The sequence below is a fragment of the Ornithodoros turicata genome, chromosome 10 (genome assembly GCF_037126465.1).
Source record: "Ornithodoros turicata isolate Travis chromosome 10, ASM3712646v1, whole genome shotgun sequence".
In the NCBI taxonomy this organism is placed as follows: domain Eukaryota; kingdom Metazoa; phylum Arthropoda; class Arachnida; order Ixodida; family Argasidae; genus Ornithodoros; species Ornithodoros turicata.
The window spans coordinates 29,098,077-29,118,012 of record NC_088210.1 but is presented as its reverse complement, the minus strand read 5'-3'; the positions used below and the strand labels follow the sequence as shown (position 1 = coordinate 29,118,012).

The 19,936-nt window shown below is 46.6% G+C and overlaps 1 protein-coding gene across 3 annotated transcripts in view; it reads left to right on the top strand.

The window, feature by feature from the left end:
• LOC135369799 (aryl hydrocarbon receptor nuclear translocator homolog) overlaps positions 1–19,936 on the top strand; it is a 76,828-nt gene that overhangs the window by 41,806 nt on the left and 15,086 nt on the right. For all 3 annotated transcript variants that reach the window (XM_064603330.1, XM_064603329.1, XM_064603331.1), the window contains 3 exons: positions 396–476; positions 9,589–9,708; positions 13,788–13,945. In XM_064603330.1, coding sequence (XP_064459400.1) covers positions 396–476; positions 9,589–9,708; positions 13,788–13,945 — 359 coding nt within the window. The remainder of the gene's footprint in view (positions 1–395; positions 477–9,588; positions 9,709–13,787; positions 13,946–19,936) is intronic.

The window sequence follows — 19,936 nt, the reverse complement described above, 5'->3', positions numbered from 1 at the left end:
CATATATTTGGGCTGCGAAAAACCATGTCGTCCCTCTTGGCGTAGCGCTCATGCCAAGCCACTCAGGCATGAAATACATAAACTCAGAACGCGACTTGTCGCTTTTAAATGCACGCAAAGAAAATAACGAGGAATGAAGAAGCCTCGAATGCAGACATTTAGCAAATATGTGTGCTTCTTTCGCTTTCAATCAGGTAGTAAAATTTCTGAAATGACAGTTAGAATGAGACTGCAGTGGAGCGACTTGACTAGGTTCCCAGGAAAGTCCGATAAGGACATGAAATGTACGTGCTGTCTGGATGTCGCGACGTGTGTATGCAGCTATGCAGGTCCACCTGCTTTGAATGCGGCATCTGGCGTAAGAAATGACTGATTACGCTCTGTCTTTCTTCCAGCTCTGATGAGGACGACAGTCAAGGTCCCAAGTACACTAGGATGGATGACGACGCCATGCAGGACAAGGACCGGTTCGCACGGTATGTCAGTGCATTGTATTCGTATTGTGCGCCTGAACTGTCGCATCGCGCCAGCCTTCGCAGTTGTCCTACGTACACTCTTAGAAATGAACTTCACCGCATAACACGCTCTACGCCAACCATTGCCACGAATGATAGGGTTATCACTTCTGATTCGGAGAGAGAGGGGGGGGGGGGCGTACGCCATTTTGTGTCAATTTGGATACATGATAATAGACACAAAACAGGGCGTACGCCTTCCTCTCTGTTTGATTCAGAAACGAGAACCCTTTCATCCGTTGCAATGGTTGGCGCGGAGGGTGCTATGCGGTGAAGTTCAGCTTCTATTTATTTATTTATTGTTGATACGTTAGGAACCCGAAGGCAATACTATGGCATTATTATTTTGGAGTGTACGTACACTCCTAGAAATGAACTTCACCGCATAGCACGCTCTACGCCAACCATCATCTCGAATGATATCGTTATCTGCTCCGATTTGTTGAAAACGGGAGGCGTACGCCTTTTGTGTGTGTGTGTGTTTGTGTGTGTGACAATTATGAACAGCATAAGTGTCACAAAAAAGGCGTACGCCTCCCATTTTCAACAAACCGGGGCAGACAACGATATCATTCGAGATGGTGGTTGGCTAGGAGCGTGCTATGCGGTGAAGTTCATTTTTAAGAGTGTACTTACGTACTTTCCACGTATATATTCACGGGTGGAAGCGAAAAGGGCCTACGGTGTCTTGCAGGAGTCATCACAGCACTGTAACATTCGCAGTTTTCTGCCGGACAAGCGAGGGTTATTTTTGCGACCAAACGAGTATTCGCGGATATATGATAAGTTGATAACGTAACTCATGTTCGCTTCCGACGTTGCGAGCTCAACCCTATAGGCACGTTGCAATTATGTAATACATTCGCCATTAAAAAAAAAGAAAGGGGTAAAAAGGGGAGGTCTCCATTGTTTCTTTTGAGGGTCATGTTCTTGTGTCGTCTCTGAATGGAGCTCGGCTCGGCTAATTCTCGTTCGCGTTCGCTCTGCTTCGTGTGTGAACGGATGAGTGAGTGAGAAGGATGTGACAGCGAATGGGAACAGCATGTTTGTCTGTCTGTTCCCCTTTCCTAACTATTTTTTATTTTCATTCATTTTTCTTTTTTATGCGGAATAGCAAGCCGACGTCCCGTTCGGCTGACCTTTCCCCCATTTTTTTTCTTCTTTGTTCTCATAAATATATCCCCCCCACCCCACCCTTGAACGAAGAATGCACGGTTGCCTGTATTAGAAATCCCGACTTTGCACGTTCTTGTCGAAGATTATTTTTCATCGATATCATTACTTTTTGCCGAATTGGAGGTGTTAAGTCGTCATTCTGAAAATTGTTACCGAGTACAATCTGTTCGGCCCGCAGCGCATATAAAGGTCTGTGAGGGCGGACTGTTCGATACCGTGGTAACGATCTGTTTGTGCTGCTTCGCGGCCCGTCATGCTGCGCGGCTTCTGTGTAAATGGTCCCCCTTTAAATGGGTCCCCCGCACGTAAACAATCGGTCACGCCAAGGTATAAACCGCAGCCCATAGACGTCGCTATACTGTCGCGCGCAATTGCATCGTGTTTGCCCGTATGAGTTGTCACCCAGAAGAGGCTTAATACGTCGTGGCATAAGTTAGTGCAACCCCCGCTGTCCTGCATAGGAAGGGTGGGGGGAACCCAGCGTGTGTGTCATCGATTAGGGGCGAAGCACGTCGGTAGCTGCGGATGCCACCTGCCGCGTGAGGCGCTTCCTCTACCCGTGTGAGGAGTCGCGCAGCTGCGCACTCCCGTCACTGATGCTGCTTTGATTGGAGGATCGTTTGCCTCATGTCATGCATTCTGGATGCGTCTTCATGCATATACCACTGTGTGGGGGAGAACCTTTGTGCTTCTGACGTGGAAGGATGGGGAGGGAGTCCTCGTTGGTGTGGGCCCATATAGTACCCTTTCTCAGTGTACTCTAAGAAGAAAAAAAAGGTGTGAAAAGGTGGTAACTCCTGTAGTTACCACCTACACTCTTCCTACACGCATCTTCGAACAGAACTTCACCGCATAGCACGGTGAAGGCCAACGATTGCACAAAATGGTACTGCGTTAGTACTCCTGATTTGTTGAAAACGGGAAGAAGCGTACGTCTTTGTATGACAATTAACGTAACCGCTACGTGTCATAAAAAGGCGTACGTATCCCGTTTTCAACCAATTAGGGGACAGAAAGGTGCATTTCGGGATGGTGGTTGGCTAAGAACGTGCTATACAGTATTAAAAATGAACTTCACCGCATAGCACGCTCCTAGCCAACCACATTCCCGAGTGATATCGTTATCTGCTCTGATTTGTCGAAAACGGGGGGCGTACGCCTTTTTGTGACAATTATGAACAGCATAAGTGTCACAAAAAAGGCGTACGCCTCCCGAAATGAAGGGAAAGGAAGGTGGAAAAAAAAAGAAGGAAAGGGAAAACTACACATGAGTCATGGCGTTCTCGGGTAAACATAAACAAGCCCCCGCCACAACTTCCGGTGCCACGAAGACTTCCGGTCCTTCCGCGACTAAGGACGCTCGGAACCAGCCACCATGCAGAATTATATCTTTCACTTTCCTGATTTGTTGAAAATGGGAGGCGTACGCCTCTTCGTGGCAATTTGAATTGTCATAAAAAGGCGTGTACGACCCTCTCTCGCCTCAAATCAGAAGCGATAACTATATCAATCGGCACAGTGATTGGCGCAGAGCGTGTTTGCTGTGAAACCGGATGTAGTTTTGGCACCAAACCGGAAGCGGTGCAAAAAGGCATGTATATACAATGCATTTAGTCCTTTAGGGAGCTAGATGCATTGTCACATCCATTTGTCCCTTTCTGGACTAAGTGTGCGGTAGCTCATACGGAGTTTGGAAACTATTTTCCAGTGATGGAGACTAAATTTCAAGGTCACGTGACAAAAAATATCATGCAATTGTATGGGGACTATATAGAAGCTATAATTGCCTCCGACCGTTTTCTCCCTAGGGTGTATTTTCTTCATCTCTGCTGTATCCGAAACAGACGACAAAGTCATCGTATGTCATTTGTCGTCCGCAGAAAGTCCCCCTCATTCCTAGGCATACGACTATAACAGCTTTTTAAAGTTTATACTTGGACATTTTGTAGCGGCCTTCCTGCAGATGGCGCAGTGTGGAGAGAAAGGTGATGAACTCATATCGCTTCATCTCCACCGTGCGCCTACGATGGTTACCTGGCTCATACACGTGGCCCGCTCAGTGGAAAACCGGCAGACCGAAAAATCACAATTTTTAGTGCTTCTAACGTTTGAAATTAAACGCAGCGCGCTGAATGGGCAATAACGAGAGAGGATGCGATAATATAGCGGACACAATGCCTCGAGAATAGGCTTTGTCTTTTTATAATGGTTACTAATGGCATCAACATTTCCTGTTAAGATAAGGACTATACATATATGACCTTCTCGTATGCATGTGATGGGTCGTTGAGTCGGTGTGATTGGCCGCTCTTTTGCCACGTGCGGTCTTCGTTACCTTTCCGCATGCGCTCCTTCTTCATTGCACGGCACCACCAAGCTTTCACACAGAGTATCGTCACCGCATATACCACGCTGTACGCCAACCGTTGCCACGGATGATAGGGTTATCGCTTCTGATTCGAAGAGAGAGGGTGTGTCATTTTATACGATAATTGATACGTTCGCCTCCCTAAAAGCGATAACACTATCAGTCGTGGCACTGGTTGGCGCACAGCGTGCTATGCGGTGAAGTTCTTTTTTCTTTTTCTTTTTTCTTTTTTTTTTTTACAGCGCAGGACCACACCTACAGCGTTCCTAATTAGGCTGTATCCTTTCGCCTTCTAACTGTGACAGAATTACTTGGTCCATGCATGGTCACATCCAGCCCACACAACGTTGTAAATGACGGGGTGTTTGTGTAAATAGACGTTCCTTTAAAAAAATGGTGGTCTGCGTAGAATACATCATCTGAAACGGTGTATCTACGCTCTTAAAAATGAACTTCACCACATAGCACGCTCCTAGCCAACCATCATCTTTAATGATATCGTTATCTGCCCTGATTTGTTGAAAACGGGAGGCGTACGCCTTTTTTGTGACACTTATGCTGTTCATAATTGCCACAGAAAAGGCGTACGCCTCCCATTTTTAACAAATCGGGGCAGATAACGATATCATTCGAAGTGATGGTTGGCTAGGAGCGTGCTATGAGGTGAAGTTCATTTTTAAGAGTGTACTGCGGTCCTCACTGTGAAGCTCATCGTCATATCTTATTAAATCATGTTTTTATCCCATAACCGACAGTTTAACACTCCTCTTCCAAGGGCGCCTGCCGATATGCGTCCCCGTCCACCTGATCCGTGCAGTACTAATATTTCGCGGCCGCACACAATGCCTTTTTCTGTTGAAGCAGACTCCGAAAATAAACGTCCGAGGCGTGAACAACAGGTTGAGCGCTCATTAGCACAGCGCGTCAAAATAAACAAGCCCTTCTCTTTCAAGCCCTGCATCCCGCTGACTGCGGTCTGCCAGCCACTTATAGCTGGGCGAAAGCTTGGCTTCGGAACGGCCGCAAATTGGGGGCCCCTTAGATGCTCCTTACATGGGCTATCATCGGCAGTTGCCGAAATGAAGCCACTAAAGAGGCCTCGGAGATATATAGGACAAGATCTTCCCCGCTTAACAGTGGCGCGCATACGAGATTTGGAGTGCACGGCAGGTCCATCTGGTGTGTTTGTCACTTCTGGATGTCAGGATTGGGGTTCTGTTGTTGAGATGTTTCGATTAGGGAGTTGGTGGGGAAAGTTCTGTTTCCGCTATACGCTATGCAAGTGTGTCTCTGCGCGTGAGAGAAAGAAAGGGTTGGAGAAAGCACGGTGACAAGGCTTCTGTCCACTCTTCTACTGGCCAGTTCGGAGGCGGACTGGGCCGTATGGAAGCTAATACTGCGTCTTACTAGCAGCACGGATTTTCTCAGACCCCCCCCCCCCTGCCAAAAAGGAAAAAAAAGTGCCGAAAACACCCGATAAAAACAGGAGATGCGGGTTCCAGCACCTCCCCGAAATGCAAATCCTGACTAGGAGCTCCTTCCGTATCAACCTGCATTTCTTTTTCAACTGCATCCTTTTTCCGCGGTCGGCTTCCAGGCAAAGGACATCATCCGTGTCACGCCACTCGCACGAAGAAACTACCTCATGTCCCCGACAGGTGTCACTCTCTTCATTTTCGCAGCGCAGCAGGCTCTATATCTCGCGGCAGGGGGCGCACGACACTCCACGTGTGCTATGTTGACACATGTCTCATTGTACCTAATCAGCTGCATGAAAAATATCCGAAGGCGTAGATCGAGACGGCGTGCATGTGCCACCGGAAGTAATCAGCGCACGTATCGATAAGGCCAGCACGGCATAGTATTTTTTTTTTCGCTGGAAACAGCAGGATTCTTAGTGAAGAAATGCTAACCATAGCTACATAAGTGTCATAAAACGGCGTACGCTTCCCGTTTTCAGTGAATCGGAAGAGAGAACGGTGTCATTCGGGACGATGGTTCGCTAGGAGCTTGTTCGTATACAGTTGCTGAAGTTGTGTCTTAACAGTGTACGAACAAAGCATGCGGTCGAAGCGGAAACCTTATCACTCTCAAAACGGGACTTCACCCTATAACAGGCTCAGAACCAGATCTCAAAAGGGAGTTCGTTTCTATAGCGTCTATAAGAAAACGTCCAAGACCCGTATACGTCATCACAACTTCTATATAGCGATTCTTCCACAGACATAATCGAAGACCGTATATTGAGAAGAGCGAGAACGTATATATATACCTTGAAAAGTATCTTCTATCCATTCCATACATTTTTCACCTGCACAGTTCGCGCGTGACTGCGCTATTCCGGCACAATATGTACCTCTCACCGTCGTATACAGAAAGCAAAGCGACGCCTGTTGAGACCGTATATATCGACGGTGGAATTCCGGAATGGGCACCAGCCGTATATATACATCTCCTCATACCCCCCGGAGTCTGTGTTCGCTCTGCAGCCTTTACTTATTCATATAGAGGAAGCCTAGACCGAGCCGTCCGTCAGACGGTATAGACATAGTCGGGAGTTTGGTACCAGGAGGGGCCCACGGGAGCTGACGCCGTGTACTGTCCTAAGTAGATTATGCCGCAAACAGGGTTTCGTATTAGGTATGCAGTTGCAACGCGATTAGGAACTGGCACAACGTAAACACATGTTGCGCGCAGGAAAGAATGGTATGTATATATTAGTACTTTTTTACTTTTTCGGGCCGACAGAAGACGTTGTCCGGACGCGCGAGTTTAATTTAACGGAGTTATAAGAGAGTAGATGTGATGAAAATAGCGAGGGTGCAGGAAAGCAGCCGTCGTTGCAGGATACATTGCAGGATAAAGGACATGCTCAGGATGAAGAACGCGAGAAAAAGACGAGGTGGCCGTACTAAGAGGGAACTTAGCAGCATACTCAAAGAATATTTTTCTAACGCGTTAGCATTACAACCCCCGTGTCGGAAAAAAATTGACCGTCGACGAGTCTCGATCTGTCTGAGGCCTCGACATTGGATTGGATTGGATTGGATTGGTAATTGGAGTCCTAGGCGAAACAGCTCTGAAACTGCCGAACCCTACCTCACGGTTACGGCAGATACGCTACGATGTTAGCTAATGCTAACGCATATCTACCGCATAAATTTCATTGATCGTCGACATCATTTTTTTAATGCGTAAATACCATGAGTATACGGGGGAGGGTGGAAGAAGGAGGAAGGGAGAAAGTATGTTCGTCCACTCACTTTACAGATGATGCTATACAGACCTGTGTATCGCGTTACTACACTGTAAACTTTTTCACACCTTTAAAGGTGTGCGCTATGCACATTCAACCTGGTTGCGTAACATTGCATCTCCAGGATGATATTTTACAAAATTTGGAAAGCGTTACTAAAGACCTAGTGTCTGCAAATCTTGCTTTCATTATGTCTTGGATATCGTAGGTACGAGCTAATGCATATATGCATCGCTACCGAAAATCGAGCACGCGCAAGTGTCTACAATACTGTTGAACAATGTTGAGACGTTGCAAGACTGAATTTTTGGAGGACAGACAACACTCGAGTAAAGAAATTTGTGCGAAACCGTGCTCCATTATGATGTTACTAAAATTACACCGAAAAAGGCGTACGCCATGCACATTATTACACCTTTAAAGGTGTGAAAAGATTTAGAGTGTACAACATTCTATATGATGCTGCGGAGATATATGGGGCATGACGAATTGCATGCAAGCTTTGACACACACTCCGTCTACCTCCCCAATCGGAATTTGCCCCGAGGCAGAGCGAATATAGCCTCAGATGGCTTTCCCATAAAAACCTTCCTCGCAAACGCGACAACGGAGAAGCCATCAAATGGGGTGACCTGTCAGGACCGCGTGGACCTCGCACGGGTGTACGTGGCTTTTATGCTTCTGTTGCGTGCCACGGGGCAGGTGTGGCAACGCGAAGGGGCACATGTTGCGGTCCCTCCTATATACGACTCGAAGAGAGCAAAGCAAAGTGAATAGCGTTGAAAGCACATACGGCGTTGTTGATGCATGTTTCTTATCGTGGAGCGCGCGGTATAGTTTACGACCTATAGTTAAGTGGGCTTTAAAAACCCCTCTGCATAATAACGGCAGCATTAGGAGCTGCTTCTTTTTATTTCTTCTTTAATGGCAGTGAATAGACGTTTTACACAAGTTTTGGCGTCCTGAAGTACTAGCCGATAACCAGATTTCATTCTTGGAATGGTTGGTCTGCTAGAAGAACCGACAGTGAACTGAAACCTTGTCTTCGTGAAGTTATACGCGCTGGTTTATGTGTATTGGAAAGAGGCTGATGTGAACTTCAAAACAGTAAAAATTAGTCATATGAAGGAAAAAAAAAAGCACCACTGTACAATGTGGTAAAAATTAAGTAGGCAATGCACCTGTGGTTCCCAACCGGTGTTCCGCGAAGTGACACTATCGAACTCCCGCGAGCGGAACTTCATTTGATTTGATTTGATTTGTAAAAGAAAAAAAATTGAGATGTTAGTCCCGGGAACTTCATTGCGTACCAAGGTTTGCATTCGTCCAGCATTGATATCAGACAGTACCCGACAGCTCATCGCTTGCTCTGTGGGACTGACATCGAGATCGTCGCGGCTCACGCTTACCGCAGAGAATGTATATAGGCAGCAAATATCGTCACCATCGGTCGGTTCAACGGACAGTCCAACGTGAAAATAAATAATTAATACAACAATAAATCAATCGAAGTCAATAATTCGCTGCTTCTATACGACGTCTAGCTCGATTGTCCCACTTCTACACGGTTGCGTCGGCCATTGTGTAGTAGAAGGTCCCTCGAGGTCACACTGTGGCTCAGTCCTGGGTTCCCACTGATCTACACGCTCAGCACTTCCGAGAAACCGGTACATTCTAATAGGGTTTATTCACATGACGTCATCCGCAAGAGAACGCCACTGTCGCTACCAGATTTGCCGCCATAATGTAGGTCCCTCCGGCAGCTTCAGGTACATCGCATTTACCGCAGATTTGTGTTTCATAGTCATGGTACTGTGTGAATATGATTTGTACCTATTTCAAGTAACTCCCGTGTTTTTGACGTTGCCAAACCTCTAAATAGCATATGGGAGCGAAAGAAAACCGGAACCCAACTTCGATGGACCTATACGTTATGGCCGGCGATTTCGCTTATAGAAGCTAGTGCCCTCTGGAGGAAGACGTCAGTTAATAAACTCTATTCAGCCTTCGTAGCATTCCAAGTTCCGTGAACATAATTGAACTCGGTTGTTTATCATCATCATCATATAATTCGGTTGTTCATTTATGAAGGGCTCCTTTGTTAACTGTTGATCGTGCAGGAAAGAACAGGGACCCAGTCCATGTTATTGATGTCCGATTTTCAAGAGCGCACGAATTCAGCGGAGGCGACACAAAGGCTAATAATGAAGCGATTGTGAATTGATTAGCGAATTGAATTGGAAGTGATTGTGTTGTGTTGTTTGCGTTCGCAGGTTGTCGCAAGCACCCCTGTGGTCGGCTGAGGCTGGCGGCGGCGGAGACCCGGGCTCCCTGGTTGGGCAACACTGTTCCAGGGATACGGGTGAACTCATCGAGACTCTCTCCGCAAAGAAGTACGTAATTTCTGAACAAGTTAATAAAACCGTTGCTGTGTAGCCGCACTAAATGGGCGTCAAACCTGGTAAGATAACTCCGGTACGATATACCGTGGCTCCGCATAAAACACGCCGAAAACTGTAAGCTCCCGGAAGGGAGGACCTCGATATTCCCGGTTGCGAAATCATCTCCGATCTCGAAATTCACGTTCTCGAAACAAGGACAATCAAGGACAGTGGTCGACTGCTTCGTAAGATGATATGCCGTGTTTAAAAACATGACATCACTATTTAACCACTCAACTTCGCGGGTTTTTGATGTCTGTCCAAGTCGTTTTAGCGAACGAAGGCCACATATTAGCGGTCGTTAGGCTTAGCAGGGCAGACACGACAGAACAGCACGTTGGTTAGTTTATTATTAGGTTAGTCCAAGTGCGGTGTTTGCATCTTTATGTAAATCTTAGTGTATTAGTTCGCTGTTGGCAGTTTACCGAGCGCGATTGTGCATTTTATAGTCAGATAACATTTAATTATACGGTAGTTTATTTTGCAACGGGGATTTCGATCACTTGATTTCGAGGTACGCTCTTTTGGAAATTCTGTATAGCAGCAGTACATCTTCAGAGGTAACGCGGAGGTAAACACGTTACTGTTCGTTTATGCTTCACCTTCTTTTAAAACAGAACTTCACCGCATAGCACGCTCCTATATCCACAACCACCAGAGTGTATACGTATCGGAGCCCCCAAGTGTGCTCCGTGCTCCTTCAGTGTAGACGGCTTTGAAAGAAAAATGGCTCTAAACCGTTGACACTTCTCCCGCGCGTGTATGGATTCGGGCGATTTTCGCGGCAGCATATATACAACTCATCTCGCTCGGTGATAAATTATTCGCCCGTTCTGCTTCACTTCCCTGGAGGCCCATCTTCTCTCGCCCGCAGCAGCAGGGGGGCGTCGGCTGTCCACGACGGTCCACGCGATTTCTAATTACCGCTAACCTCGTCGACGGCCCGGAACGGACGATGCGTCGTTGAATCGATGACTGACTCACGCGTGGGACGGCCGTGGCCTGGAAGCTGCCCATTTTACGTCGCCTCTGCATGCTATAGTTTCCAGCATTATACTTTTTTTTTTCACGTCTATTCAACGGGTGACCACCGCTGCAGTGTGGCATCGATCGTACCATCTGAAGACTATGTGCTCGAAGTTCTTTACTGACATTGAGCCACCGCCCCCGTTCAGCGCCACCTAGATATACAGAAGGCCTGCTTGTTGCCTCCTCTCCAGTACGCGATGACGTTCAATCACCAATCGCAGACGACGGTGGTTCGTCTCCGTGGCTACGACCGCTGAAAGCACGTTTGTGATTGGCTACAGCCGTTGAAAACAGGATCCTGATTGGCTGACCCTTATAGTTGTTACGTCACGTCGACGAGTAAGCAGGCTTTCTGTATCTTTAGGTGGCGTTGCCTCGGTGGATCAGTCGGTACGGTGTCCACTTACCGGCCCAGAGTTTCATCAGCAACAGGGTATATATACAAGTTGCTTAGTCATACCGCCTTCCGCAAGTGGCATCGCTCGCGATGTAAAGCCACCAATTATCACGAATTATTATCACCTGACCCTAATGGCGTTTTAAACGTGCTGTAGATCACTTCACGAGACAGGTCGTCCCAAGTTATCCCAGATAAACGTAAAAGACGGTTCTTTGCACCAATATGAACCTGTCTTGAAAGTTTCAAGGCGATAGAAGCGGAGAAAATGGGGCGACGCGAACTCCGAAACTCATGCGGCTCTGACATCACAGCGCACGCCGCTGCCAATGAGGCAGCGCACGAGAAGTCACGTGCTTACTGCGGCCAATGGGAATGGACGCAGCCCTAGGCTCTGTGACGTCGGCGCTTTGCTCGGGAGTGTTTTCGAGCGCTTGTATTTCGCTAAGTGTAAGACACGTGGAAGAATAATTCTTTTTTCTTCAGTATTCTGCCGTGCGGTACTACGCGTCCACCATACCTGGGTAGTAATGTCATTACTGTAATGAAATTACAGTAATGAATTACTTTTTCTGTTAATTTGTAATGTAATGCACTACTTTTGACATTATATAATTTGTAATGTAATTTAATTACATTTGGGCAGTAATTTTAATGACATTACTCGTTACTTTTTACGAAAGAATCGAGTGTGTGTTCTGTGTTGGCCAAAATGGCAGAATGGGCCTGTTGGTACATGACTGAATTAAAATGAGCAAGTGTCGTCTGTGTGTTCTTGTCCGTGTTCCGTGCTCCGGTTTTAATTCAATTCATTCTGTGTTGGCACTTGGCAGAAAGAGAGCTGCCGACTGGCGAGTTAAAAGAATACTAACGCCCACTATGAACGGTGACGCACGCAATTGGCACGGAATAAAATACGTCTTGTTTTTACAACGTAGTGTTGTCTGACAATGAATTTCTACATCCTCAACATCGTTACGATGAACCTCGCAGGTAATGACTTTGTAATGTCATTACTTTTTCGTAGTAATTGTAATGTAATTTAACTACATTTTAGAAGTAATTTACCCAGGTATGGCGTTCATGATGTAATGAAACCACAGCTATGAAAGTGTCCCACTTCCAGCCTGACAAGCTTGCTTATTTTCGCTATAATTTTTAGCGTCACGAAGACGAGTTTTAAGCGGGTGCCAACTATAGCGAAAAGCTGTGGGTCTCCAATTAGGGCAGGAACTATTATAGTGCGGTTCGATCGGGATGAGTGTTATTAACATGCGGGGCGTATAGCACTGGACGAACATATTACTTAAAGGTCTGATACGATCACCTTGACGAGACGGAACAGCCTTAGGAACATTTCTTAGGTTTTGTTTTGTGTTTCATTGCCTCAGAACTCGATGAACGGAGCTCCTTCAGATAAGTTTCATCGACTCGAGTATATATTAACCTTATATTGGATGATATGTGTATAGGGATTATTCCCAAAGCATAGACCCGAGTAGTCCTCTGATTGCTTTCGGGTGTAACTATTTCTAGATTACTCTCCTGGGGCCCTATTCTCGTCAAAGTAATCAACCTCGATTACTTTGTGTCTCGCCTGTCATTGGTCGTTACGTGAAGAAGGCGTGAAGAACAGAAATTAATGTCACGCGCCCTCTACCGAGAGTCGAGCTCTTGATCCTGCAATCTTCGTGATAAAGTACACTGTTAAAATAGATGGTGGTGGTGGTGGGTGGTGGTGCTCGTGAGAGGGCTCGCCGTCTGTTAACTTCGCCACATAGCACGCTCCTAGCCAACCACCATTCCGAATGATATCATTCTGTATCATGATTCGTTTAAAACAGGGGGAGGTGCCTATCTGGGACATGTATAATGTGTCCCAGATCGGCGCCTCCTCGCATTTTCAGAAAATCAGGACACAAAATGATATCATTCGGAATGATGGTTGGCTAGGAGCGTGCTATGTGGTGAAGTTCATTTTTAAGAGTCTAGATAAAGCACGAAGAGTGCAGGATCAAGTGCTCGACTATTGTTTGAGGGCTCGTGGCAATTCATCTCAGTTTTTCACGCCTTCTTCGCGTAACGACCAATGACAGGCGAGACACAAAGTAATCGAGGTCGATTACTTTGACGAGAAACGAAAGTATCGTTGTGCTGTCCTGTATTACTTGAGGGTCAACTCTGCCAATACCATAAAAAAAGATAAGGGAGGGTATATCTCCTGACATTTAGGGGTCAAAACGAGCGAGGCCGCGTGATGTGAGCAGGCGAGCATTGAAGCTCGGTCGGTTGAGGAATCAATTATCACGGGTGATGACTGTCCGAGAGATTAGTGACAGCTTGTACGGACGTGGCCTTGCTCACCCTTTTGTTTCCCCCATTCATCCGGTGTTTGGCGCGAGGACCGCCGGACGCGCGTACGTGACCGTCTTGGATGCGTACGTGCCCATGTGCACACTCGACCCCTGAGGTGTGCGGACGGCCTCCCAAGGGGGAGTAAGACAGAAAAGGGTCGCCCTTGACATAGCATCACTCCGCGTATAGGGTGCGGGGTGGGCCGGTGAGATGCCGTCGATCGCCGCTCATGCAAGTTCTCGTCTCACAGGGAGAACCACAGTGAGATCGAGCGCCGTCGACGCAACAAGATGACGGCATACATCACGGAGCTGTCGGACATGGTGCCCACGTGCAGCGCCCTCGCGCGGAAGCCCGACAAGCTGACCATCCTCCGCATGGCTGTGGCTCACATGAAATCTCTCCGGGGTAAGTGGATGATGCACAGTGAACGTATCTCTATCTGCGTCTATCACTGATTACGTCGACCTTTTGCTCGTTTGTGTGTGTGTGTGTTTGTGGAGGGAAGGTTTGGGGAATCTTGTCAGTGTTTGAGCTCGCTTTGGTTAGCGGAAGTTGAGCTGTAAAGGAGGCACAGTGGCATTGTAGCTGGTGTGAATGATGAAGTGAAGAGCAGTTTTTACGTTGTACGTGTCCTTTTTCTTTCTTTCTCACGGTTTGCAGAATTGACTTATACTGAATCATACACAGTTATGTATACTTACAGGGCGATTTCATCTCAGATCAGGCAAGCCGGTCCCCTTTGGTCCTCCGATTTCGTTGATTCTTTTTTATGCTAAAGCCACACCTCTATGATTAACAGTGCCACTGGTCCGAAACTTGAGATCGCAGTAGTTGCCGAGAAAAAAATTGACGAGCGTGCCTGGGTGGCGTCCTGCGCTTCACAGAATCTTCCTCGGGTGGTACTTTGAGAGCGTCTCGTCCGCACCACGAACGTGCTAGAGGAGCGCCAATATTTTTGCGCATTCTACAGGTGTCAGACTACCAGTTAATTTTAAAAAACGGGCATTTCCTTTCACGAACTGTTCCATAAAAAATCGCGAAAACGCACGTGAGCGCGATTTTACGCACATTTTAAACTTTTATTGCGGAGGAAGTACGCATGGTAGAATTACGAACTATGCACCAAATGAAAGATAATTAATTGCTCTTTCCAACGGCGTACTACGCATAAATGTGAGTGTTACTGGAGAATAGGTAGAATAAGACGAATCATGCTGCCTCAGTGAAAATACGCGAAGTTCGTAGGTCAATTCCTCAAAAACCCCACCTTTAATTTTGGCAAAAAAAAATTGCGTGGAATCCTGATTATATTACCTTTCTAATGGTGTAAAATTTGTGTGTTCTAAAAGTTTAGAATCGAAATGCCAGCGCGCATAAGGAGAGCAGGTACAACGCGGTCATGCGGTTCCAACTCCGGCCACCCTCCGGCGTTTGTGCTGATCGTCGACGAAGGGAACCTGGCTTTCATCACCTCCTGTGCCTGAGATGGACATTTCGTGCCATATCGTATTTCGAGTAGGACAGGGTGCAAAGAACAAACGTTGCTATCATGTTACGTACATGAGGAGAGCAGGTACAACGCGGCCCGACGGTTCCATCTTCTTCCGTTCTAATCCTTTGTTTTCTGTTGATAAGCGCTTGAGATGTGGTCCGTATTTAACGACCTTGAAACAGGGCAGCTGGCCTAATATATTGATACGCATAGAGTACAGGAATAATACAACATTGCTAGCCGGTAGAGTGGTTTATTTGGTGACTGGCTTTGCTATCGCTCACCTTTAGAGAGAATTTACGAAAGACACTAAAACAAGAGTAAAACATAGTTACGGTGCATGAAAGAGCCATATGTACATTTTAAATACAAAACACAGCTGTGAAACCGGAATGCGGAAATCGGTAACAAATGTCACCTATGTGTGAGCGGCATTACAAACTGATTCTGTTGGAAAGCATAGATTTGTATGCACATTCTCGAAAACATCACCAGCCAGACGTAGTGTGCTGATCGTTCGACGGGCTGAAAACAACGCAGCTATGACCGAGGTTCAAACATGTCCTCGGCGGTTCTTGCTAGCTGAACTCCAGATACTGCATGACCTTCAGATGCTTTGTACCACACATGGGACGAACGGATCCCTGTCACTGGCCGAACCAGTTCCCATTCATCCTTTTTCGAATTTCGAAAGGCTGCAACCTGAGCCGACGGAATGTGCAGCAGTTCCGTGGCGTGTTCCTTCTTTTTGAGAGCGCACACAAAATCTTCAGCGGTTTGAATAGCTTCAGCAGGTGGACATCGCAAGTAATGCAAGCTTGCGATATGTTTCAAAGAGCCCCCGACCCCATCGCACGCGTTTTTTCTGTGGCCACTGGCAGAGAAAATCCATCGCAGCAACAAGTTGTTTTTCCCCATTTCATAGAGCTGGTACCTGTTCTTAAAGTGCGCTGCAGCACCGTCGGACACGTACATCACATGGGAAAACACGGGCAGGATGTCTTCTATAGCCTCGGTTATGTTTTGGAGGGCAAGAATGGCATGTGCAGTATCGTGAGATAGGTCGTCACTCACTGTTGCGAAACTTTTTGTCGAAGACATGGTCGTTACAACACAGGTGAATAAGGATATTTGATCCGTCTACCAATAACGCCCTTGGACCTCACTTGAGAAGTTGACTCTCCAGTTTTCTGCAAAATCGAAGTGCATGATGACATGTCTTGGATCCACGAAGGCCTTCTCGTTCCAAATGGCGCTTCTTTGTATGTTGTATATATATTCATGCTTGGTGTACAGAGCAGCACATTTCCTGACCGCCTTCAGGAATACCGATGCCTTTAGCGTCTTCCTAATGAGGTCACCAGATTCCCAGAGAGCCATATCAACGTCGTCGGCACGCTCGATCCTTAGCTTCTGTAGGTTGATCCTTTTGGCCCCTTGACAACTGCGACACTCTTGCAAAAAGCATGTCCTTTGTGGCTCAGGACATACAGACATCGCATTCAGTTGGTCTCTGCTTAGCTGGATGGATGACGCACTGTTTATGGCCGCGATGATCAAATCAAAGTTTGCGCAGTACAAACACACGCACTGTTCCGGACGTGGGTCTGTGCGAACCCACTTAGGCCGAAGTGTGTAGAACTTCGTCAGTCCTATATTGATGTCCGGATGAGCGCTCTTGAGCAGGCTAAACGTTTCCCGTATAGAACGAGTCATAAAGCGCTTTGCAACAGCGACTCTCTTCCCGTCTCTGGTGACATGAATTACGTCTTTTTTGGTGGGACTTTGGACAGAACAGTCCTTTTCGTCTTCAAGATAGTACCGGAGTGCAACCTGTACGTCGTTCTCGCTGACAGGATGCCCACCATACTTGTCCGGCATCGCCCACACGACCTGCTTCCCTCTCAGGCTTTTTGATTTTTCTATCACATATCTCGTTGCATCCGGGATCAGCCCTACTATTTCTTTTTTCGTCATGTTTTCAGGAAGAAGCGTAAGAATCTGGCATCTTCCTTGATTGGTGGTGCACTTCTGATAAGCGGTCCTGATGTTGCGCAAAACGCTAGAACATATTGTGCAGTCCTTTCCGGAGGTGGTCGGTTCGTCTATGTCATATGCAGCACTTATTCTGCGGCTTATTGACCTGCTCAATGCGTCGCCAACTTCTCTCCGTTTCCGTGACGCATACGACGGCATTTGTTTCCTTTTGAGAGACGCCGGCTGCCGCAGCGGAGTTACGTCGATATTTGCCGTCGAAATACTCTTATTAATTTCTTCAATAATGTCCTCACTCTGAACATAGTCTGTGTCAGATAGGGCAACGGGCGAGGACTGCGATAGACCACTAATTGCTGAACGAAAGTACGCAGCACAATTCTTACATAGTTGGTCCTCACCGCTGACTTCATCACGTCGCTCAGGGTCGAGAAGCGCCTTCAGCGCACCGATGTCAAGGCTTGACACAGTTGTGAATCAACTCTGGCGAAGAATCCTTTTCTGATGTCGACGTGCATAATCGGCACAAAACACACGTTCCTCACTATAAATGTTCAGAGCCATGGAGACGACTTCCAACGCTGACGAACCAAAAGTTATTCAGACACCTCACTTAACCGCTGCATCGTCGACGGCAGGTCCGTGCATTATTGGCCACACACGGCGACCAAACGAACCTGTCCACACCGCAGCAAGGTCATTTTTGTTAGGAAGTCTGGCGTCTGGTGTCCCCAGTGCGGGTTTGCTTATTACTTATAATCCGTATGTACATCCGGCAAAGGCGATGGGACGCTGGCACAAAGTTTGGGTGAAAGAGAATATAGCCTCCGCGTCACGCAACCTGATACCAATGTTTCTTCTTTGCAGCCTGTCCGTTGTCGAAATACGATATGGCACGAAATCTCCATCACAGGCACAACAGGTGATGAAATGGAGTGTAGCATAGATACGTGTAGCATAGTCAGGTTCCCTTCGTCGACGATCAGTACAAACGCCGGAGGGTAGCCGGAGTTGGAACCGCATGACCGCGTTGTACCTGCTCCCCTTATGCGCGCTGGCATTTCGGTTCTAAACTTTTAGAACACACAAATTTTACATCATTGGAAAGGTAATACAATCAGAATTCCATGCAATTTTTTAAACCAAAATTAAAGGTGGGGTTTTTGAGGAATTCACCTACGAACTTCGCGTATTTTCACGGAGGCAGCATGGTTTGTCTTATTCTACCTATTCTCCAGTAAAACTCACATTTATGCGTAGTACGTCGTTGGAAAGAGCAATTAATTATCTTTCATTTGGTGCATAGTTCGTAATTCTACCATGCGTACTTCTTCCGCAATAAAAGTTTAAAATGTGCGTAAAATCGCGCTCACGAGCGTTTTCGCGATTTTTTATGGAACAGTTCGTGAAAGGAAATGCCCGTTTTTTTAAATTAAGTGGTAGTCTCACACCTGTAGAATGCGCAAAAATATTGGCGCTCCTCTAGAGCGTTCGTGGGGCGGATGAGAGGCTCTCAAAGTACCACCCCAGGAAGATTCTGTGAAGCGGACGACGCCAACCAGGCACGCTCGTCAATTTTTTTCTCGGCAACTACTGCGATCTCAAGTTTCGGACCAGTGGCACTGTTCATCATAGAGGTGTGGCTTTAGCATAAAAAATAATCAACGAAATCGGAGGACCAAAGGGGACCGGCTTGCCTGATCTGAGATGAAATCGCCCTACAGTGAATTCTAGTGAAGAAAATGGCTTGATGCAAGTTGGAAAATCACCCCTTCTTGTTTCATTTCTTCTTGTTGTTGTTTTGTTTGAAACTAATATGTAGGGCCCAAATTTCAAATTTGCTGGCACTTCATTAGGTGACCCTAATCTAAATGTACGCGGATAATGATACTTTCGCTGCAACATTCCAAGCTAGGCAGGAAAGTCGGAATTCTCTCGACGATGCTCGAAGCGCGTTGATGCATTAGGACGCACAAAAAGGGCGCGATAGATTGACACATATAGTACACACAGTACACGGTAGCTCCGAATACATAAAGCGTCTTCACAAACTGCATGGCTACTGTTTCTCTCTGTGTATAACAGAACTACACATCTTTATAATCTTAAAACATGCAACTAATACCCTAGCCACACGGCTTCACCCCCTAACCAACCATAATCTCGAATGACATCGTTCTATGCGCTGATTTGTTGAAAACAGGAGGCGTATGCCTTTTTGTGGCAATTATGCGGGACATATTTGTAACAGAAAAGGTGTTTTTGAACAGATCAGGTGTGACAACCATTTCATTCGAGATGATGGTTGGTTAGGGGGTGAAGTTACTGCCATTTCGTTTAATGCATTAAGTTTGCCGTGTGGGTATATAAACTATCGAAGATACCTTTTCTTTATCTTCTTGAAATCATCTTACTATATTCGCTAAATTTATTTGTACCTCCTGCCACACATAAACACTGATGACAACATCTTCACGACGAGTAGCTTTATGTACAATGCCACCGATGCGATACCCACCGATTTCAAACGCTACACTCTTAAAAATGAACTTCACCGCATAGCACGCTGTGCGCCAACCATTGCCACGAACGATAGGGTTATCGCTTGTGATTGGAAGACAGAGCGGGGCGTACGCCTTTTTGTAACAATTTCATGTAGCCAAATTGTCACAAAAAGGCGTACGCATCCCTCTCTCTCTTCGAATCAGAAGCGATAACCTTATCATTCGTGGCAATAGTTGGTGCACAGCGAGGTATGCGGTGAAGTTCTGTTTTTAAAGTGTGGCCAACCATCATCTCCAATGATATCGTTATCTGCTCTGATTTGTGGAAAACGGAAGTCGTACGCCTTTTTCGTGACACTTATACTGTTCATAATCGTCACAAAAAAGGCGTACGCCTCCCGTTTT